The following is a 24,193-nucleotide window of genomic DNA, read 5'->3' on the forward strand; positions in this document are numbered from 1 at the left end:
ATAATAGTTCCTCTCTTCCTCTAGTCTTGAAATACTGTACTTGAAAATCCCAGGTAAACTGACTTGTATTCTTGCAGTGTTACATATGATAAAACCCTTACTGATTATCATGTGAGAAACTTGCAATTGGAAAAAGCCACCCTAAGTTTCTATGGACAGCTTTGGTTCAGTTCTGTCATTTCTGTACTTGAATATGGAATCATGTTTTCATGTAGGTTTTTGACTTTGTAGTTACACCTCTCTTTTTTTTTTTTTACATGCAGTCCAAAGCGTTCAAGATCTTAGTCATGACTGTACTATGGTGTCAGAAAGGGTAAAAAGAGTGCTTAGAAGAGACTGGTTTTATATACTGTTGAAGTATTTCTTGACCTGAAAGTAGTCACTATTAGTGGCTTGAAAATACACTTAAACATCCAGTATTAATTAAAAATTGTGTTACTAATGGCATTGTCTGTACATGTTATAATTTTTTCTTCAGGTGGATTTTGAAAAAGAGAGCATGTCTCTTTATCACATCTTTTTTTTTTAATTGCTTAAAGGTAGTGGGTAAAAGCATGTTGTTGTAGGTCAATTTATAAATTTAATGCATTGGATTCTGGAATCTGGAAACAATTTCTTAGCAGAAGTGTTTTGTTCTATATTAGCAGTGCAAATCCCTGAAAAATGTGAAAAACTTGCTGTTTTGTTCCTGTTAGTAACAAAATCCTGTCAATTCTGAAGAATATTAGTACTTGGCAGTAGAAGTAACTTGTCTATATCTAAAATAATTCTCATGGAATTTTTATTACCTTTTTAAAAAAAAACCCATTACTTTAAAATCATTCTTGTGGCTATATTCATCATGGAAAAAAGAATAAATATAGAAAACAAATTGGGTTTATGTATACATAAATCTTCTGTTTTATTGAAAGTGAAGTTTTTCTTTTAATCAATACATGAAAAAGAAGTCCATGGGCTTTGCTAGGGTTTGCATTATGAAACTGCATAATGATGCACAAATTCTTAAGTAGTGTTAAGTTCTTGTTTAGTTGCATATTTCAAATATCTGTTTGACGTGTGATTGCTTGTGATGGAATGTTTATTGCAGAAATGTAGCTAGAGCTCTGACAGGAGATTGCACAATCAGAGAAGCTTCTCAGAGTTGGTAACTCTGAGTTATGCACAAGTTCCCTTTTTTTTTTTTGCGGACTGTGGGTTGCATGTGACGCTAAAGAAAGGCATATAGCTTTAGAAATTACTGTTTCAGTTTCTATAAAGTGTTTTTAGTATAATTCTTTCATAACCTCCATTTTTGGACTGCTGTCATGGCTATTCACCTCTAATTGAAAAAGTGTTTTGACTTGTTCTAGAGTTTTAGCGAAGAATTTCCCTTTTGGTGGGGGGGTAGGGGAGATTTTGTGCAGTGTTTCCAGACTGCTGGAAAAATTATGTTCTCACTCTTTCTTGGAAAGTTATTCAATTAATTGGCTGCCCTCTGTTTAAAAAAATAAGTACTTTTTTGTCTTTCTCTCAGTTTGTCTAGCCTCTGTCTCCAGTCGCTGTGTTCTTTTTTGTGGGCTAGATGGTATTACTAGTAATAGAGTTTTTTTTTCTTCTTTGATAAAGCTTTTTGGAGAGTCTTTTCTAAAACATAGTTATTGAACTAATATAATCTCCAGAGACTGAGTTGTCAAGGCTAAAGATAGAACTTGCCTTTTTATTGTTTTATAGCTTACTGTTTATATCTGTAGTTAACACACAGTTTTGTCTGCAGCAAACATAACGCAGGTCAGGTGACAACAGGTACTATATGGCTGATGAGGTATTGTTGCTTTATAGAAAAATTAGTTACCTTTCCACTGACTTACTATATTGTAAACTTTGCTGGTAATGTTGTTTGGTTTGGTTTTTTTTCATAGCAGAGATAACACTTTTCAGACAAAGGTATAGTGGGGCAGCTAGAGGCAGCAGTTTAAGCTATTGATGGGAGAACGTACTCTACTTTTACCATAATGTGTTAAGCTAAGAGATCTAAGGTTGCTTTGCATATTAAACAGCTTTTACAAGAGCTAATGCACTTTTATTTATGTTGTTTGCAATAATGTGTTATGTTTCTTCTTACAAACATGTTGGTATCTTGCTAATTTCCATCTTGTCCAACTGACTAAAGCTTACTTCCTGAACTCTGGCTTCATGGATACCTGCCTGGAAAAAAATCTGAGAGGCAGACAGCAATTTCCCAAGCAACAGATGTGTTGGGGGTTCAGTTTCCTTTGCTAAATACCACTATTTCTTAATGGAGTTGTGCAGTTGCTTTCCTTTCGTTAAAGTCTTTACCTGATTCCTTGCAGGCTGCTGCCCAGAGAAGCCTAAGACTTTTCACCTGGGACTGGGACAGTTTCTCTTTATTCTTTCATGTCTCTGATCTGTCTGTCTTCTATACCATTTTATTGTAGGGAAGTTATGTACTGGTATTTGCATCCATAGTGTTAATTTTTGTCCATCTTTTGCTTTCTAGTGAGTGTTCCTTAGAGTTGACTCCCATTGGTCTAAATTGGTAGTTATAAGTGTGTGTGTTTAAAATGAAAACATTAGGACATCTAAACCAGAAGCAGTAGATCTATATGCACTGCCTGTGGAAGAATCTGTCCTCCCAGGATAACCAAGAAAGCTGTAGGGACCTCAAAGGACTTTTGCTGATGTAATTTACAAGTGAGATTTGGCTTTTTTTTTTTAAATTTTCTTAAGTAATTACTTTACATTTTAGGTGAGGGAACAGAGCTTGCCTTATATTTTTGGTGAATATGGTAACTTTGAGAACTCGAAAGGATGCGAGGTTACTTTTTCCTCCCACGAGGTATTTCTGTGGATAGTGTTACTCTGCTGTATGTCAGGTTGGCTGCTCATCTCCAGCTGCAGTTACAGTAGCTGGGGACTCTAGACCTATGAGGCACTTCCTAATGCCAAGTGCTGAAGTCGCTGTGGAATGCTGCTTCCGTGGTGATAAACATCAGTCAGTTCTTTAACTTCCAGTACTCCCTCTTCTTTTGTCACTATTTAAATATATAAGCTTTAAGTGTACTTGTGTTCAACACATTTTATACAGTTTTGCTGAAAAGGGCAGTTTTAAGAAGCTGTACTTACGCTTTATTTAATCTTAGTGTGAGACAAACAAGGCTTGATAAATCATTTAAACCTAAAGTATGCCATCTATTTTTCTTATTTTCTACACATTATTAAAATATCAGGAATCTATGTAGCCCTCTAGATAGTTATACAACTGTCTTAGTCTTTTTATGTAAGGTATTCTATTGATGGCAGAATGTGCCACATTTGGTATAGAAACTTTGTAGTTCGTGAAACTTGCCCACAGAGCGTATCAACCCATGCAAGTGAACCTTTTTTAAGGAAAATAAGCTGCAAATATCCAGAGATCTCACTTGCTGCAAAATGAAATAATATAATTTGACTTGATAGCAATCAGCTTTTGCTGCTGTTATACATCTCCCTGAACTATTTTCAAGCAAGATCTATTGTACCTGTTTCTGCATAAATTTTACTGAAATATATTCTTGGTGATATTTTGGTCTAGATTCTTCATCTTCCTTAAAGACACTGCTCTCTCATCTGAAAGTTGTTCTTAAAGATGTGATATTAAATGGAATTAATTCTGATGCTAAATTGAAATAATAAAACACTAATGTAATAAATTGAAGTTTGGATGTAAAGACTATTAAGCACAATAAAATATCCTAGTGTAGGGAAATCAGTGTTGTAATTTAGTGTTAGAAGTTTGAGTTTGGAGGGGAAGAAAATCTCCGCTGAAATACATTGTCTGGAATGCATCTTCAGACAATGTGAACTTTCCATAATTTTAGGCATAAAATAGTGCCTTGAATAGGTGTCATTCAGAACAGATCTATGGATCCAAGGTTCCTGCATCTAGTCAGTGGACAGAGGGGGGCTCTGGTGTGAAGAAGCTATGACTTGCCCTCAGTTTTAGTGGAAGCCCGAGGCTTGTAGGTTCTCTGAATTATATGTGTACTGGATACTGATATTACTCTTGCATGCTTACTGTATATGAGCTGATTTCACAGATTTGCACTGCATCTTATTTTAGTTTATTTTAGGAGATATTTCAGGTGGTAGGATTCATTGCTGCAGTGGAAAAACAGCAATACTCAGAGAAACTACATGCCTGTGAAAGAGCATTACTACTTGTATGTATACCTGTCTGTAGACTTGCACCCGAGGCTTCCTTCAGTGCTAATATGGATGTTAACAATATTGAGAGGTCTGTGGGCTCTGGTGTTAGTGACTGTGTATATTTTGATATATATGTGTGTATCTATATATTGACATATTAATAATTTACTGAGTCATGTAGTAAGTGTATACTCTAGGAATTTGTCAGTAAAAATGTTCAACAGTTGATGTTTGAACAGAATGCAAGTACGTGTATTTATATATGTAACTACACAGAATGTGGTATGGGTGAAGTTTGCAACTACACATGGAATAACTCTTTAAAAAGGCTGAAAAGAAAGCAATAATCCATACTACTTTCAATAGTCCTGCCTTAAGGTTTCAAGATCTCCTTATTGAGATTTTAAATCTTTACTGAGTTAAACCCTTAGCTCTTCACTGAGTTAAAAAAATTTTCTTTGTGAAAGGCTATGTATTTAACCTAAATTTGCAAAAGCTGTTTATGAGTATTGCAAGATATTAAGAAGTAACAAGCTCTGTAGAATTGTCTCATGCTGGCAACAAGAATGGGCGATGAATCAATGCCTTGTACTCAGGCTCATATGTCAGTTTGTATACTTTACCTAGTCTAACAATGTAATGAAAATTCTTAAGTGAAGTGTCTTAACTGTCTACATTGACTTGTCTGCTTTAAAGATGAAGTACTAAATTGTGGTTTTCTGTTCTCTGGACAGCAAAATGTATGAATGTGATTAACTTAAAACTAGGTAGAGGGATCTTTTGTGTACTTGATCAGAGATAGATAGATAAATGTAGTACTATTGGCATTGGCTTGAAAGTTGGCATTCAAACGGTGTTCTTGCCTGAAACGAGTGAGTTGTATAGATCTAGTCAGTACTTGTTTCTCAGGTAAATTTACACTTGCTCATTTAATAAAAAAAAAAAAGCTCATTTAAAAAAAAGTATTAATGTTGGGCACCAGAGGAAAGACCAGAACAGGACTGTGTGTGTTTTTCCTTACCAGTGAAGTTGCGGTAGGGTATTCCCTAAAACAGTAAATATTGAAGGAGGGGTCCAAGGTTTTCTCTTGATTCAGTCAGTAGCATCAGAAAAAGCCAGTCCTTGTCACAAAGGAGTAATGGCTGCTCTGGACTTACTTGGAGGGCTGAAAAACGTGAATCATGCAAAACTAAGCCTTGTAACAAGGTCGTCTTGTTTATCACATGCCCCACTGGTAGGGAATTAAAGGAAATTTTTGATAGAATAATTCATTGCAGGAACTACCTTTTACCTACCTTTATGCAAACCAAAAGCATAGCTTGGTGTTGTAGGCAAAATGGAACTGTTTAGATTGGAAGGGACCTCTTAAGATCATCTAGTCCAACACCTTTGCTCAAGCAAGGTCAGCTAGAGCAGGTTGCCCAGGACCATGTCCAGTCAGGTTTTGAACATCTCCACAGATGGAGACTCCACAACCTCTCTGGGCAACCTGTATTTGACCACCTACACAGTAAAAAAAAGTGTTCTCTTGTGTTCAGATGGAATCTCCTGGTTTTTAATTTGTGCCCATTGCCTTTTGTCCTGTCAGTAGACACCACTGAGAAGAGTTTGGCTCCATCTTCTTAATTCTCTCCCATTTTATACATATGGGTAAGATTCCCCCTTCGAGCCTTCTCTTCCCCAGGCTGCACAGTCCCAGCTCCCTCAGCCTCATAGTATGAGAGATGCTCTAGTCCCTTCATTATCTTTGTGGCCCTTTGCTGGACTTGCTCCAGTATGTCCATGTCTCTCTTGTACTGGGGAGCCCACAACTGGACCCAGCACTGCAGGTGTGGCCTCACCAGTGCTGAGTAGAGGAGAAGGATCACCTCCCTTGACCTGCTGGCAATACTCTGCCTAATGCAGCCCAAGATGCTGTTGGTTGCCTTTGCTGTAAGGGCACATTGCTGGGTCATGGTCACTTTGTCTACCAGGACCTAAGGTCCTTCTTGGCAGAGCTGCTTTCCAGCTGGTCAGCACCCCCCTAGCATGTACTGGTGCCTGGGGCTGTCCCTCCCCCGGTGCAGGACTTGGCATTTCCTTTTGTTGAACTTCATGAGATTCTTCTCTGCCAGTTTCTCCAGTCTCTCCAGGTTCTTCTGACAATTCAAAGATCTGATAATTCAAATGATTCAAAGAAACTTCTAATTTTTTTTTTTATGATGGAGTTGAGGTATTACTTTTCACGCGTGTTTGAAAATGGAATATAAAAATCTAGCTTCTCGCTTATAGCACTTAAATAGGCTGTTTCAGTATCTATGATTGACCACAGAGATCGCTTATGTATGACAGGGTATTATGACAAATTATGATGAACACATGAAAATGAAGTTCAGTCAGGTTTGTTGATTTAAAGTATGGGAGGAAGCTTTAGTACTATAGAAGTAATTAGGAAAATGGCTACAATACAGGGAACTAAAATATGGATAGTTAGAGTTGTAGATCTTAAGGCTTATTTTGATCTCTCCAAAAAAGGAAAAGTAGCAAAGACTTTAAACTTGGGTAACTGCCAGTTGGTCCAAGGAATGCAAATTTTGTATGCTGGTAATACCCATTAAGGTTTTTTTTTTTAGTTCTTTGAATGCTAGATAAATAGTAAAATAAACAAGTGTCTCAATAACAAAGTGTCAACTGGATTTAATACATTTTTCTTTATCATGTGCTTTCACTAGATGATACTATGTCATAATGAAATGTGTATGAATTAAAAAATTCAAAATATAAAGATGCTATAACTGTACCCCGATAATATAGATCATATACTATATTTTTGACTTTACATCACTTGTGGATCCTGAGATAATGTTTTGCTGAACTGAAGTTGCTTGATGCAGTATATTTTGAAATATCCTAACAGTAAATTTCGCTATAAAACTGCATTAATATTAATTTATACATCTGAATAAAACCAGCATTACATAGTTGTAGTGAGTTTTGAGATTAAGGAATGTAATTACAGAGTGAGGCAGTCTAGTATAGTCATGGTAGAACTGACAGTTTGATGCATTAAAACTTTGGAAATAGCTTTAGACCAAAATGTGGGAAAAAATCCAATTAATATGGGACTGCTTAAGTCAAACTGAAGAAAACCAATACATTTTAGCGGAACCTAATGAAAAGAAGTTAGCATAACAGCCTGAGAAATTCAGTGCTAATAGACTGTGTAGTTAGTGTGTATGTTAATGATAACTTTTATGTTATTGCATTCTAAATTTTTAGAAAAACTGAAGGGAAAGTAAAGGAAAAGGCTGTTGCAGAAATCTTTCTGCACATTTCTTCATGAAGAAGCTTAGAGGAGTTTCCATACTGGAATCCTTCTTTACAGTGTTCATGCCGGAGGATCTCTCTCAAGCTAAAGCAGTACTAGAAAAGTTTTTTGGACAAAATGGCACAGACTAAGATTGCTGAAATGTTGAGACTGCTTGATATTTATCCATCTTTTTTGTATCTGATTGTGTCTCATTAAGGCATATAAGTGTGTGTATAACCTTAGTGTTCATCTGCGTTAGTGCTTAAAACTGCTTTGACAGCAGTAGTAGGGAAGATGGTAAATATGTAGCTGTTTTATTATCTTTTCTATTGAAGGAAAAAATCTTGTGGATAATGCAGGAGCCCCCAGCCCAGCGGCAGAACAAGTGAGCCCACAGGTGTTACGATGGGGAAGAGCTAGCGTGTGTATTGTGGAAGAAAGTCATACTTTGCAAACCTAGTGGAGTTCCTTGAAGTAATTGCTGAGTGTGAGGATAACAAAAAGCTTTTGATGAGGCTCTTCATTTGAAGTTTTTATCAGAATTAAACTGCTTTGGGCTAGGCTTGTTTTGTGAATGAATGGAGTGAATGAATGAAGTGAGACCTGGTGATCAGTTTATTCAAAACAGAGAGATGAGTAACAGAGTCTAACAGGTCTGTGCTATTTCACAGTCATAAGTGATCTAAAATGGTGAATAATGATTAATAAATGATGATAAAGTAGTAAAAATTAAAGCTATAGCAAATCACAGAAGAAATTAATATTCGTTGGTGCCTGGGTGATTAAAAGTGGTAGGTGAAATATTCAGCATTGATGAATGTTGAGTGAATGCATGGGAGAAAAACCTCTCATCTTTACGTACTTCTGTTGTTGAATGTTGAGCTAGCTTTGATTTATAGTACCTAGTTGTGTGAAAGAATCAATTTAGTACACAGTGTCTATAAAAATTAACCAGATATTTCAGTTTAATAACTTAAAATTTAATGAAGAACAGGAGACATTGTATTGCATCGTGTACTTATGGTGTGCTCGCAACTTACAAATACTATTTGCAGTTTCCCCCCAATTCAAAAAGTATATAGTAGAAATAAAAAAGCACTGGAGGGTGGTGGTGGTGGGAATTGGAGTAGCTTTCATACAAGGATAATTGGAAGAGAGATGACCAAGGGAGAAGTGATGGAAGTGTGTAAAGCTGTGTCTTGGGGCAGGTGGGTAAAGAGTCAGTTCCTTTTGTGACTGAAGAATGGCAAGCTCAAAATGAGGTACACTTTCACACAGCCTGTAGGCGGTGGAATTCATATCTACATGATGCTGTAAATGCAGGAGACTAAAACAAATACAGAAAATGTTTAGACAAAATCACTGAAGAAAATTCTGGCTAGAGCTGTTAACTATGACAATGCCATTCCTGGCTCACAAATACACCAGAGCAGTACTACCGTATGCTTGACTTGTTCATATCCTCTTTCCTAGACACCCTTATTGTCATCTCCGGAGGCAGTATATGCGTCCAGACTGACCTTTGATTTTACTCCATATATCTGTTCTTTTGAAACTTGTAAATGTGGTATAGTAATGAACGAAACCAAGCCAAGAGAATATGTGGAAACGTTGGTGTCGTATGGAAGAACTCTCTGTACATTGTAACGGCTCCCTAGTATGCCTCTTTTTAATTTCAGGATAAAATGAGGTATTTTAAATAGATTATGAAACTATTGATGATTTCATTAAGCGAATGTGATACAGAAAAGACTGTATCAGACCATGAAACTGTTTGAGTGAAGGACATTATAAAGGAAGTTTTTTCTCCTGTTCTTTTTTAATCACCTCTGAAATACTGTTACCATGTAAGATGTAAGTGGAAGTCATATGTTTGCTTTTATAAACCAATTTATTTTAGTAATTTAATTTAACTATTAACATAAAAGAAAAATGTCTGTGTAGACCTCAAAGCTAAACAGGAAAATTGCTCTGTAATGACAGAATAAGGTAGAACTTAGCGTTAGCTGAAAATACCTCTAAGCTACAATATGTGTTTCTAAGAAGTACAGGGTGTGCTGTGTTTAAAGAAGATACGTACTAAAAATATATCGAACCCATCCAAGTGGGGAAAAAATCCATCATAAAAATGAGGCCTTCTTATTTTAATAGAACGTATTAAACTATTGGATGTATAGTTGCCTATTATAATGATGTCTTAGTATCCTTTTTTTTAAGAGGAGGAGGGTTTGGCTACTATAGGTCTTGAAGGAAAGATGTTCCTTCCTTTCTGTATTAGGAAAAAAATCAGATGGCATATTGAGAGTTTGAGCAAGATGCTAACTAGAAAGCTGAGAGATGAGTTATCTCTGCAGCCCTCAAGAATAACGATCGTGTCTCCTTGCATTTGGCCTTCATCCTTTTTCTCCTAATCATTCTTGCTAAAACTCTCTAGTATATTCCCATCTCTATGACTTGCACCACTTTCAACCGGCATTGCCTTCTCACTGTTGAGCTTGTGTGCTCCTCCTCCCTATTTGTTCACCAGTGATACCAATTAAAATAGCCATGCTTCTGTGTTTCCCTTTGTATAGCTTTTTTTATAGCTTAAAGTCTCCTATAGATTGAGGGGGAAAAAATAGGTTTGAATTTGAAGTGAGGGATCAAAGACTGATTTTTTTTTTTTAATCTAGATCAAGTGTGTTAAAGCTTTAATACATATTCCTGGAAAACAAGCTTTCAATAAGCTTATACTCTAGCTTTTCTTCAGGCATAGCTACTTGATGGATGTAGGAGTCAAAGATGGATGGATCAGCTTTCAATCCTGTGTTGCATAATCTTATAAAAGCTGAAAACAGTCAAATTAGGTCTAATCAGGTCTGAACTGACCAGATCAAAGATATGTCTGGTCTAGTATCTCACTCCCAACAGGTCAAAAACAGATGGCATAGACATGTAGGTAGGAGTTGGGCAAGTAAATAGCAGTACTTCCCGGCATGCTTTGTTAACATCTATCAATTTGTATTTTATGACGTTCCTCTCTATTTTTGCAGCTGTCACTTAAACATTACCTAGTTGAGAAGGAAGACTCCCTAACGCTCTTTGATTCTTTGTGATATAATTCCCTAGAATACTTGATTGTTCTTCATTAGATACCATATCTGTGGTTTTCAACCAAAATACCTTGCTTAGTTTTTCTCTGAGAAGATGCAATCCACTGAAGAATCATATATACCTGTTGTAAAATTTAGACTTAAACTTTAAGTCAGGAAGTTTATGGCACTTAACAAGACCTTAAAACTATCTTCTTTGTTATTGTTGTATTTTTCTGTTGGGTTTTGGTGGTTTTTGTTTTGTTTTGGTTTTGTTCATAGGGATGTATTCCATGGTAGTAATGCCAGATGGGCTTGTGGCTGTTCATTCCTAGTTTTAAGTGAGAATGCATAAAGCCAATATCTTGTTCATGAAAATTCCGTCTGAATTCAATGACTAAAAAGTGGGGGTTGACTCTTGGAATTAAATTACCATCATTGTCCTGTTTGCTGGTTGCCACTTAATGTTCAAGTGCCTACTGTGTGATACATTGTGACTTTTTAACATTGATGAACTTCATTAGAACTGCTATTTGTTGTTTTCATATTTGGAAAAAATAATTTTTTTCATGTAAATGTGGAGCTAATTAAGGTAATTAGTAATTCATAGAAGTATATCTGTTTTGGGATGGATAGAAATTAAATTTTGAAGAGTAATGGAAGTGGAGGAGTAACAGCTGTTTCATGTAACTGCTAACTGAATCATTAAATAAATGTGAATAATTTCATTTGTATGGAAAATTAATAGGGACAACTGTTTTTATCTTGTCTTTTCAGTTAGCAGCATGTGTAATTATTTTTCCAAACACTTAATTTTGCTTGGTTGTTTTTTTTTTTTCCCCCCCCCAGGATGGATTAGATGCTTTGGTATATGACTTGGATTTTCCTGCCTTAAGAAAAAACAAAAACATTGATAACTTCTTAAACAGGTGTAAGTATTTAATGTTTCAGTTACTAAATAACAAAAGACTATAAATACCAGCAAAAATAAAAAATCAAAGCGGTTCTAGCTTTTTGAAAGGCAACTAGGGATTTGGAGTGCATTAAGTTTTTTGGGTGCAAGTTGTTTTAAGAGTCTGACTATTTATTTCTCAGTGAGAACTGACTACTGGCTACTTATACAAATCTAATCCCCAGCAATGTCCAAGTTTGTTGCCACTGTAAATGGCATTGTTTTCAGTGGCACAAAGCCTTTTAAGAGAAAGGCGTGTTATCTTTGTTCTTGGTAACCCTCTGGATTCCTATAACTTGCTTTGTAATTTCATGTACTAATATATCATAAGCAATTAACAGTCAAATGACATAACATGTATACAGTGTCAAGAAATCATATTAAAAATTTGTTCACTGACAGACTGGAGCATGTTTTGTAGACTTTTTTTTAGTATAAAAGGCCTCTCTTCATTATCCCATGAAATCCTTATACTGCATAGCTGCTGTATTTACTTGTGCATGCAGCTGATGTGCCTGCAGAATTCTTGTTGGCATTTACTCTGTATTTTTCCGCTACCAGATTTCCTGCACATTCTAAATTAATAAAGTTGATTTTTTTATAGAAGTCATAGTTCCATAATTTTCATAATTAAAAAAAAAAAAACCCAAAACCAAACAAAAAGGCATTTAAGAGTTAAGTCTTTTCTAAAGGCTGCCAAACTGACAAATTCTGGAAATCATGGCAGAGATGTTTGCTGATTTGAGACTTGCTTCTGCCTGTGGACTGAATGGGCAAGCCTTGAACTTAAACTAATGTTGTTAGATTTTTACAGGCTTAAGCATCTCAATTAAATGTTGTAATAAGTGGCTTTTGTGGCAAATATAAAGTAATTTGACTAAAATAATTTTTGTCGTTGCTTCATTGAAATTTATGTTTTTGTTTCTGTTTCCAAGGTGTTTTCAAATGTTTACTTGGTGCAACTGTAAGCAATGATAATGAATTTGTGGGTTTTATTTTATATTATTCCCCATTTATGGGAATATATGAATCCACTAGGTCTAGTTGACGGCTCACTTGCACGTAAGCTGGTTGCTGAAGGGCCTAAGTTCAAACGTTCTGTTTAACTTTTCACAGTTCAAACTATATTTGATATCGTACACCATGTTACATGCACATTTTGTATCCTCAGTTATTTACAGAGAAGGTGTGGTGAAACACTTGGAGAAAAGAGAAGTTGTATTAGGCAAAGAAAATACTGCAACAGATAATTTGAATGTAATTTTTATGAATAGTGAAATCATTAGTGAGTCTTAAAGAGCTTCACTTTTGCATTTGGGGCTGAGTCAAGGAAAAGAAAACTTACATTTACAGTCTGATAATGAATATCTTGTAGGTATAAATAATATACTGTGTAAGATGTGATCTGTGGTAATATGAAGGTGGAGAACAGACCATATTATTTCACTTCAGACTGCCTTTAGAACAGTAATCTTGCTGTGTTTGCTGAAATATGAAAGCAAGCTGTGGATCTGCGAGTAGTGGCCTTAGAGGGAACTGTGAAGTCTAGTTTGTCTCACATTTCTGATTTAAAAAAAAATAGACATGTAGGAACATTTTCATGTTTATTTTAGTTCTAATAGAAAACTGTTCAGAGTATCTTTTTGCAGTATTAGCTGTCCAAACAGTTTGCACCATTATTCTGGAACTTCAAGATGAATTTCTAGATTGCAAATAAAATGGGAGTTTGCTTTCTTTATTTTATAGACTGATTGCCCTCTGAGCCAGTCCTTATCCTCTCTTATTTTTCTCTGGTTTACATTGTATATTTGTGGAGCCTCCAAAATCTGCTTCTACCGCCTAAGGTTGTGAGGGTTATTTTTGCAAATGTAGAACCTTATTAATTTTCTACCGTATGGAATTAAAAGAATACAGAAATCAATATTCAAGATGGTTGAGAGCCCTGCTTTGCAGCAGGGACTCAGTTTTCAAGACAGCATCTAAGCTTATAATCAGGCTTCAGGGCAAGTTGGAGAATGCCGTCTTTTGCCATGGGAGCTACCCCACCTGTTCACACAGTGTAAGCTGGCTGGGCCTCCACTGTTAGTGAGAGATAAGGAACTGCCTATTTAAATATGTTGCAGCCTGATAAACCTTGTTTAACAGATCTTAGAATACGGAGGTCAAATTTCCAACGCTGTTGTTACTGTAGCATATTGTCTGAAGATAATCCAGTGTTCATATGTCTCTCAAGCAGTAAATTGCAATTTGCAACTGCTCACAAGCCTGGTTCACATTATTTAAAAATCCTTAGCTTAGGTTGTTCTTCAGATGTATTTTCCTTAATTCTGTTTAAGCCGTAGGCGAGGCTTGTGATTGAAAACCATTTAATGCATTAATATTGTGCCTAGCTTTCTTTTGTACCAACGTCAAGATTTTTCATTCAGAAGAGATGGACCTTTTGTTGTGAGATTACTAGGCAGTAAGTTAACAAGAACTAGAAAATAGTTGTCATGAGAATTACTGCATTTTAGTTCCATGCAGTCTTACTCATCCTCCACTATAGGTCAGTTTTCACCAGGGCAAATAAGGCAATACATTATTTTTTTAAAATTACCGAATATTTTGATCCTTGTGTGGAATAATTTGTCAGAATTTACAATTTAAATATAATTTATTGAAGTCAGCTAGTGGTATGCTGCATTGTAAAGGGATGGCTTTACATTAGACAGTAATGTCACAGAGTATTTATTCAAACAAAGCTATGTTTGTTCCTGTTGCAGTAATAAAATCTTACCGAATTTTAATTGTACATATGCTGCTTTTGTTTTAGATAACAGCCAGTGTAGGTAGAAATCTAATGATAATTTTCTGTCGTCTGCCTAATCATTTTTTAAAAATATGAACATAAAAGATGACATTTCTCCTCCTCTCTCTTCCTCTGTCCTTACTTCTTTATAAACTTTGCTTTTAGGCCTAGAATATTTTTGAAAATAAAATATAGTTGCATCATTTATTTTATTAGAAGCATATCTGTTTCAGTAGATGTTCCTTGCTTTTAGAAATACTGAAGCATGAAGCTTTTCCGTGTAATCTCATGCCAGTGTTGACCCACATGGATTAAAATAGACTGTTTTAATCTTTGACCAAATTTGGAATTAGAATATCTGCCCGCTGGGAGTTTGTAAATTACTGTAGTTTATAGAATGACAGGTTTATATAAATAATTGCAATGATTCCCACTGCATGTTTTAAATTAAAATCTACTTTTTTGAGTATTAGGAATATTAAAAGTGCAGAAAAGTGAAAGCTTACTTTTTTTAAAATAGTTTCTTCAAGTGTCTCATATGTGTACTTTATGATATTTTCTCAGATGTGTTGCATATTTATCCAGAAATAATCTTTTTATACTGATCAGCTTAAAAGCAAGATCATGCTGGGTATGAAATTTTTGCATAGCTTTTTTTTTGCAGGTAATTATTTTAAAAGAAATTCCCAAATTAAGATCTCCGGTAATTTGTTTGTACAGTAGAGTCATTGCATTATGTTTATGTCAGGTTTTGGTTACTATGGTAATGAGAATGAGGTCATGCATTTTGCAGAGAGGTTTCCAATAGGAAGGTAGGTTCAAAAGGAAGTCCCCTCTTTAAGCAGCACATTTTCTAATAACTATGAAAAATTGAAATGAGATGAATGGGTTTGTTTAAATTGATTATATATGAAATGTGAATTTTCTTTCATGTAGATAAAGACACAGTAAATAAAATGAGAGATCTGCGCATGAAAGCTGAAGATTATGAAGTGGTGAAGGTGATTGGTAGAGGGGCATTTGGGGAGGTTCAGTTGGTAAGTTATGTTTCTGTTTGTGCATTTTGAATGTATTCCGTAGTATTTGCTCATGTGTCTGTTTCAGAATACAGTGTTCAGAAGATGAAAGCTTATAATATTATAGCCTTAAGCTCAGTGAAACTTTATTTCTTTTTATGCCATGGAAATGTTTTTGAGACTCTCATATTTCGGAACTCTCAATATGCACAAATACTTATTTTGCATTGTAGTCATGCATCTATATTAAAATAAAGTGGAATGTATATTCTTCATAATCAAGAAGATTACCCTTTGCCACTGTATACATGGACACATGAACAAATCTTCAGGACTAGAAGAATTTCTGCCAATTCAGGGACTACACCGGAGTTTTGTGGACATAATTGTCACAAATGAGAGATGTTGTGTGTTGTTTGTGATAGATTACAACCAGGCTTGTTCATTCTGCTTTATTAAATTGAGGACTGGTGGGAGAAACTGGAAATATGGCAGTAAGTATATATATGTCTGCTAATGAACTCTGGAAAATGCTTCTAGATTTAACTTTATAGTATTTAACAGGTGCCAATATTTGTCCTTTTGAAGACATACCTACAAATTATAAAGCAACTGTTATGCCTACGGACTTCTATGTTGAATAGTTCTAGCAAGTACTTTAAGAGCAATGCATATATTGGCAGAAAATGCAATGTAATTATTCTGTAGACCTACAACATATAATTCTTTATAAAAATGTGAAGAGTCTTATAAAACTTGTTAAATAGTGAAGCAGGAAAAGTAATATACTCAGTGGTGGTGTTCATATGTTAATGTGGCAAACTAATATGATCTGTATGTCACATTTGTCTTCATAGGTAAGGCATAAATCCTCAAGGAGAGTGTATGCCATGAAGCTTCTGAGCAAATTTGAGATGATAAAACGATCAGATTCTGCATTCTTCTGGGAAGAAAGGGATATTATGGCTTTTGCTAATAGTCCCTGGGTTGTTCAGGTATAGTGATATTCCTTTTAAAATATTGTCATTATAGAATAGTGTTATTATAACACTGCATGACTTGGAACTACGTGTTTTCATTTTCAGCTTTTCAAACTCCCGCTTTGTTGTATTGGTCTGTTAGGGAAATACATTATTGACATTAGGAATGCTGTACACAACAAATAGCAGATATTGCACTTGCTTCAAAACTGTACTTTGCCATAACATTTACAAGATAAGCTATTCTGTTTATTATTAAAACTCTTTGCCAGATATATATTGGTGAGCCTACTCTGCAGTAATTCTTTGAGGCATCCAGCATACCAGAAAGATATGATTAAGACACAGCTTCTGTATATTCTAATTTCTGTGTGTATGTTTGACTGCAAATTATGCCCACTGTTTTTTTTTTTTTTTTTCCTGTCCCCTCATTTCAGTGTTATCACTGACAATTTTTTGGGAGGCATTGCTGCCTTTGAAGTTTATAAGGAGTGCACCTGAAGCAATCATCATGCATTGTGTGCGCACATTACATTGTTCATTTAAACTGTTCTTACCCTTAAGCATGTAAATTCTTCTGTTAGGTTAGAATGAAACAAAATCATTCAAGATTTGCCTAGATCAAATAGGTAACTACATTACTGCCTGTCTGGGAGTGATTGTCTAGAATAGTACTTTTATGATTTTCAAAAAGTTTTGAGTTACGAAACTTAAATCTACTTGCACTACTCATGTTGAACAGACCATTGACAACTGTAAGGGAAACATTTTTACTTAAGTGTTTAAAAATTAGGCTCACTTTGTAAACGATAAATACATTGACAGTAGAATAATAAACATTTAGTGATAACACAAATAGAATCAGGCAGATGTTTGCAGTACAGTAGTTTCATGTTTACATATTTGTCAACTAGCATCCCAGTGAATAAGGAAGCATTTTATCCTCTTATGCAACGAGCATTCTTTGAAATTATCTCAAAATTTATTGCACCAAATTCACTAATCTTAATTTGTAACCAGGACTCTACTCCTTCCATTGTAATATAAAGGGACAGAAGATTTGGCTGAAATTTACTCTAGAGATTAATTCCTTTTTAGGAGGTCTGCTGGATGATGCAAAATTGCTGCAGTAGTTGTAGCAATTCTGTTACTCTGTAAATCAGTTTGTGCAGAAATTCCTTTGATTTCCAACAAGCAAAAGGTTAAAGATAACTGGAACATTCAGTGACTTGGTGTTTTTCATTTGCTTTTTACAGTTATTTTATGCATTCCAAGATGACCGTTACCTTTACATGGTGATGGAATACATGCCTGGTGGGGACCTTGTGAATTTAATGAGCAACTATGATGTTCCGGAGAAATGGGCAAGATTTTATACTGCTGAAGTTGTACTTGCATTAGATGCAATTCACTCAATGGGTTTTATACACAGGTGAAAAAGAAAAAAAGTGTTGTTACATAGTGTTGTTTTATTCCTGGTGCTGCCAGAATTACTTCAGTAATTGTTTAGGCAGGTTTAAAATTTATGATGTTACTTCTTCATTATTATTTCATAATTATTCCATCTTTACAACTTCAAAGGTTCATGTCATCAGAAACTACAAATCTGAGGTGATACAGCCAAAGTAAAGGTTTTCAGCAGGCTGATGTTCCTCAGTTTAGGGAGTAATAAAATTGTCCCACTTTACCAAGAGATACAAGAACTAAAGTGGTATGAACAAGTTGGCCCCAAAATGGTTCTTTTCTTTTGATTAGAAAAAGCTGTTTTGGGAATTTGATAGCAGTAGTATCCACTGTTAGGAATTACTAACTCTGCTCTGCATTTGAAGCCTCAGCTGGTATCAGTGACCCATTAAACAAGAATCTGTAAACAATGTGAGGAAAATCTCCCAGCTACATGTTTTCTTGTAAGGGGCAAAATGGAAAATTGACGTGCATAGCAAAGGGACTTGGCTTAGTTTCATATTATGTACTTGCCCTAAAGTGAAATGTAGTCACTTCTCAGATAGGTTAAGTTTTCTTTTTGATATTTGAACTTTTATCTGTTGTTAACTTTCAATTGTATTAACTAGGAGCAGAAGAATAGTTTTTTCAACCAAAATACAAGAAGAACTTGAGGAAGACACAGTATATAAATTCTCAATTTGTAATTTGGCCAGAAGATCAGTGTTAACATGTAAGCTTTTGCAAAAAAAGCAAAGGCAAAGCAAAATAAGCTACTAATCCGTTGCTTGAGTGTAGGATCTAGAGCATCATTAATTATGTAGCTATGCCACATCTAATGGATAGATTATTTGGCTGAACGAACCATTTGTACATGTGTATTGCAAGCTTTAGAAAGCAGGCATTAGAAGTTGCCAGCAGCGAGCTTTTTTCCTGAAAATTTAGATTATTTTGACACCAGCAGATTTTTGGAATTTGTTTTCCGCTGGAGCTAGTCTGTTCAAATCTGAGGAATGAAAGGAAACTGATGAAAATGTGGGCCCACTGCTTAATGGATCAGGGACCTAGTGACAAAGGACACGGAAACAGCTGAGGCTGCTGCCTTTGCCTCAGCCTTTGTTGATAAGGTCTGCTTTCAGGCCTCTCAGGTCCCTGTGCCCAGTGGCAGAGCTTGGGAGAGTGAAGTATTACTGTGGCAGAGGAAGATCAAGCTGAGTCCCAGTTATGCAAACCGGACACACACACGTCCAAGGCACCAAGTGGGATGTACCAAGGGTCGTAAGGGAGCTGGCCAGTATCCTAATGATACTGCTCTCTGTCACCTTTGGAAGGTTGCAGCAATTGGGAGATTCCTGATGACTGGAAAGAAGCAAATGGCATACCCATCTTGACCTGAGAAGGGCAACGAGGGGAGGATCAGGGGAATTGCAGGATGATCAGCCTAAGGGCAGTCTTTGGAAATCTTATGGAGTAAATTGTCAGGAAACCATTTCTAAGCACGTGGATGGGAAGGTGATTGGGAACAGCCTGCATGGACTTACCAAGGGTAAAGCACACCTTACCAACCCAATTACCTTCTGTGATGAGATGACGGTAGTGTTGGGTCAACGGTTGGACTCAATGATCTTAGAGGTCTTTTCCAACCTTAATGATTCTATGATGGGCTCCACTGATGAGGGGAGAGCAGTGTGTGTTGTTCGTCTTAACTTTAGCAAGGTTTTTGATGTAGCCAGATTGGAAAGATACGGTTTGAATAGGTAGAACAAAGGGTTGTGCTCAGGAGTACAATGTCCAGCCAACAGTCAGCTACCAGCGATTCCTCAGTGGGTTGATACTGGAGTCAGCACTATGTTTTCATTCACAACATGAACAGTGTTCAGGTGAGACAGAAAGCATCAGTCATCAGCTGCCCAGCAGGACTTCATAGAAAAGGTGGAGCCAGACTCGAAGTTGCACACTGAAAAGATGAAAGGCAATGGATGACAAAAGTTGCAGCAAGGGAATATCTAGCTATTCATTAGGAAGTATTTTTTTTTTCACTATGAGGGTGGTCAAACAGTGGAAGAGAGCCCTAGAGAGGCTGTGGAATCTCCATCCTTGAAAAAAATTCAAAACTTGACTGGATTTGACCCTAAGGAGCCTAATATAACTTTGAAGTTGAGTCTGACTCTGTTAGCTGTACTTTGATAAGGCAGTTGAACTAGGGGTCTTAGAAAAATTCCTCCCAACCAAAATTATTTTGTGAGTATACTGATACATTTCCACTGCGCTTCATTTCACAGTTATGGCCAGAGTTCTCCTTTGAGGTCCCAGAAATATACTTTCACCTGAAATTCGTGTTATGCTTTCTTGATAATTGTTTGCTACTATTATTCTGCTTTAGTATATTTAATAACATTAGATGTGCTGAACTTTACCAGTTACTTTATGAAAACTTCTTTTCTATAATGGAAGTACTTTGTGCATAAGGCAATGGAAAAATATTTATTCACATTAATATAATTCTGAAAATGACATCCATTTGTTCCCTTAAAATAGAAGTGGTACAGAGAAGAAGCTATGTTTTCAGAGTCTGTTTGAGATAGCTAACTCAGAACCAGAACAGGGTTTTTTTCGGTAGCTGGATCCTAGCAGAGAGGTACTTCAACCAGTGAGTGTTTTTTAGGAACTTGATGTTCAACATTAATGTCCAGATTTGTTAAATTTGGTGACTTAAGACTGTATTCCCACATCCATTATAGTTTAAATGTTGTAGTTCAGCAGTCTGTGTTGGACATGATACTTAGAGAAAGCCGAAAAAAAATGGAGGAAATAGTGGTGCTTTCATGTTAGTGTTTTTCCTTGCAATGTTGCATCTGAAAAATAGTTGACTATTATTGTTTTCGTAAGTTAAATTGATTTATTTACTTTTAAACAAATGTATTTTTCTCCTTTCAGAGATGTGAAGCCTGATAATATGCTGCTAGATAAAGCTGGTCATTTAAAACTAGCAGATTTTGGTACTTGTATGAAGATGAACAAGGTAAACATGTTTTTAACTTTTTGCTTTTCTGTTTGTGAAAGGAAAACATACTTAAAAGTGAAAAGAAAATATATTGAAAACTTTTTAGCTAGATGAGAAGAGTTGAAAGTTACACTCTGTTCTTTATGCATCCTAGTCAATGATAATGTAGAATGCAGAAATGGTTCTTGAAGTAAGAACTGTATCAACTTCTGTACTGTTTCCTAGAGAAAGTTTCTGAAGTCAAGCCTTTGATTGTCTCTAGATCCTCTGGATTATTTAAGTCTTTGGTTATCAAAAGTTAATGCAAAGCAGTGAGATTATTTTTACGTAGTGTGTCAGTAATGAAAGAATCAAAACTGATGTACAAGTCACTGAATCCCAATTGTACTTATTAGCCATATGCTGATGTAGCAAAAGGGCAAATCCGAAGGAAACAGGTTAAAGAATGTCATAGAATTATTTATTTTTTTATGTATCCTGAGGTCACTAAAAAAACCCAAAACATTTTACAACAGTATTTCAGATACTGTGAAGCACTGTTATTCCCTACACAAAACTCTGATTGGTTTGTGTCAGCCTGCACATATATATGAGGAGAACAATCTGAAATACGTGGTACTCGATAGAGTCTGTGTAATATGTACATTGTGTTCTCAACATATTCCAGGAGCTTCGAATAAATCAGTGTATTTAGCTGCTTTGCCATAAACAAAAGGCACCAATGAAAACCAAGTGCAGGTTATGTGTACAAATTCAAGGAGCTGCCTCAAGTCACAAACAGTCCACTTCAGTGGAATAGGTGACACAAAATTTGGCTTTATTTTGACTTAATACAGATTTATCCTTGACTGATTGTGTTCTTAACAATGAGGAATTTTGAAATAAAAAGCACTATCCTAGTGTTTAAGCTGTGAGTGCCAAAAAAGAAAAGAAAAAATATTATGAAACTTTGCTGTATATTATCATTACAGAAGTAAACTTCTGTCAACAACACGTTACATTTTGTGCTGTTCTAAACAAAGCTAGCTTGAGTAGTCTTGAACCTAGTCTTGGGTTCCTCTAGTCTTTCGGAAGAGAAAAGTTACTCTGTGGGAGAGAAACTGCTTAGCATAGGAGCTTAATTTAGGTGCATTCTGGATTTGCTGCATATGCAACAGTGGATTTATATTTGTTATATTTACTTAGTTATATATTTTTATGCAAGTTTTTCTACTGATCCATTTCTAGGAATGGCATAGGATTATTTCAGAAGTGCCTGAATGGCACTGGAGAGGGGCACGTGGTTGCACCTTCAGCATTCTAGATGCCAGCTTCAGCATGACTGATCTCTGTTCTGCCAGCCCTTTCTCAGGGGTGTGAGGAACGTCAAACGTTCTTCTCACCTGTTTACCTGTTTTGAAGTCTGTCTACTTAGCGTTTCAAGGCCCTGCCTACATTTAGTCTTCCTGGCATTAAGTATATTGGGTCGGAAGTGAAAAATTTGCGCTTTAGCTGATCCTGTCAGCAAAATCCCTGATGTTGATCCATTTATGCTAACAGAGGAGCTTTCCCTGTTTATGGTACATCCTGTCAGTATATGACACATTTATACTGGCACGAGCAGGAGAGGCTATGCAGTGTTTACAGGGCCTAGATGCAATTCGGATTACTTCTTGGATATTAACTGAGGTTTTTAAAGTAACTTTCACTGTGATTGACAAATCTGGTGCTTTGTTCTGTATTTAGTAGCTTAGAATTTGAAAATGTTAAAATACCCATTCAAAAAAGAACATTTGTTGATGAAAGTTGATGTTGATCTGTTGATGTTGCTTAGGCTGCCTAAACTCTTGGAAATGGCTTGCAATTTTGGATCTTATATTTGGGCCTGGCTGTTTTCCTCCTCTTTGTAGGAAGGTATGGTACGATGTGATACGGCTGTGGGAACACCAGACTATATCTCTCCTGAAGTATTGAAGTCCCAGGGTGGTGATGGTTACTATGGGCGAGAATGCGACTGGTGGTCAGTTGGAGTCTTTTTGTATGAGATGCTTGTAGGTGAGTAGTAGGATAATCAGAATTGACTACACTACTTAACTAGACTCCATGTTAAAGTCACTGTTGTTTTTTAACTGTTTAATTTATTACTCTTCTGACATAAGCTGTGGTTTACTGATCATGGTATTTACAGAATATGTTTTAGAAATATTCTGGCACAGTTCTCAAACATTTGTCCTTGCCTCTTGTTCACTTAGTTGCTTCCATTGTTGTGTATGTAGTTCAAATATTATAAATCAAATCTACAATACTTTTGATCTGTTTTTTAATTTTTGCATTCCTTTTTCAGGTGATACACCTTTTTATGCAGATTCTTTGGTTGGAACATATAGTAAGATTATGAACCATAAGAACTCCCTTACTTTCCCTGATGACAATGAGATTTCTAAAGAGGCAAAAAACCTTATTTGTGCCTTTTTAACTGATAGGTAAGATTTAAACTTTACTCAAAATGAAAGTAAGCCTTCGTTAAGAGAATTTCTTCTCATGTTGACAAAACATATATATATATATATTTGTTTTGTGTGGGTTTCTAAACTGCTGAACATAAGTGAGTATTTGGGAGAGGAGTCACCAATGGTTGCTGTTGCTCTTTATGGTAGCAGCATGTATACTGGGGGAAGGGAAGTGCTGCTACTATGGGTATGTATATCTTTATAAATTTAGTTTGAATATGAAGTGTTACTCCTTAGTAACAGCTACCGTTACCTTGGTCCGTGTTGCACAGTGTTGAGGGGCATGCAAAAAGGATTACTTTTGGATGAAGCTAAAGCAAAAGGTGCATTTCAGGAGTGCCCCTAGCTCTTAGTGGGCATTCAGGATCAGGGTGGAGTCAGCCCAGCGGAAGCCCATCTGAAATGTGGGTGTTAGGTCTGTTCCACTTTATGAATACACTCCTGTTGTACCCATGCTACTTATTAATATAAGCATAACCTTTGCTTGAGAACTGGTGCTACGAAGGAGGGGGGCTGCTGCATTTGTGGGGCTGCATGGAATTCAAACAACAGCATGAACTTCTAGAAAAAGTGGAACTTAGCTACTGCTTGGCAGCTGCCTAGCCAGTCCGTGATGGTGGAAACAGCATCAGCAGGACTTCTTATGGACCAGACTTAAAACCAGACTGTGTTCTGAAATGTAGCTGCTGTGTTCCTATAGATATCTTCATATGAAAACTTTGAGATATATCTATTTCTTACCTTAGTTTGTGAGGTAATTTTTTGTCTTTGTTGTTAGGTTATGCCTTAGAATGAGTCTTTCCTTCAGAATAATTTATGTGATCTTCCATGCTTAACCAAAACACTCTTCAACAGGGAAGTGAGGCTAGGACGAAATGGCGTAGAAGAAATTAAACGGCACCTTTTCTTCAAAAATGATCAATGGGCTTGGGAAACTCTGAGAGACAGTAAGTATAATGCTTTTCTCAGAGACAGT

The 24,193-nt window shown here is 36.0% G+C and overlaps 1 protein-coding gene across 2 annotated transcripts in view; it reads left to right on the plus strand.

The window, feature by feature from the left end:
- Positions 1 to 24,193, plus strand: part of ROCK1 (Rho associated coiled-coil containing protein kinase 1) — a 92,549-nt gene that overhangs the window by 20,874 nt on the left and 47,482 nt on the right. For both annotated transcript variants that reach the window (XM_076329875.1, XM_076329874.1), the window contains exons 2-9: positions 11,395 to 11,476; positions 15,222 to 15,322; positions 16,159 to 16,296; positions 17,538 to 17,713; positions 20,662 to 20,746; positions 22,618 to 22,762; positions 23,052 to 23,190; positions 24,073 to 24,164. In XM_076329875.1, the coding sequence (XP_076185990.1) occupies positions 11,395 to 11,476; positions 15,222 to 15,322; positions 16,159 to 16,296; positions 17,538 to 17,713; positions 20,662 to 20,746; positions 22,618 to 22,762; positions 23,052 to 23,190; positions 24,073 to 24,164 (958 nt within the window). The remainder of the gene's footprint in view (positions 1 to 11,394; positions 11,477 to 15,221; positions 15,323 to 16,158; positions 16,297 to 17,537; positions 17,714 to 20,661; positions 20,747 to 22,617; positions 22,763 to 23,051; positions 23,191 to 24,072; positions 24,165 to 24,193) is intronic.

Source organism: Aptenodytes patagonicus, chromosome 2 (assembly GCF_965638725.1).
Source record: "Aptenodytes patagonicus chromosome 2, bAptPat1.pri.cur, whole genome shotgun sequence".
Taxonomy (NCBI): Eukaryota; Metazoa; Chordata; class Aves; order Sphenisciformes; family Spheniscidae; genus Aptenodytes; species Aptenodytes patagonicus.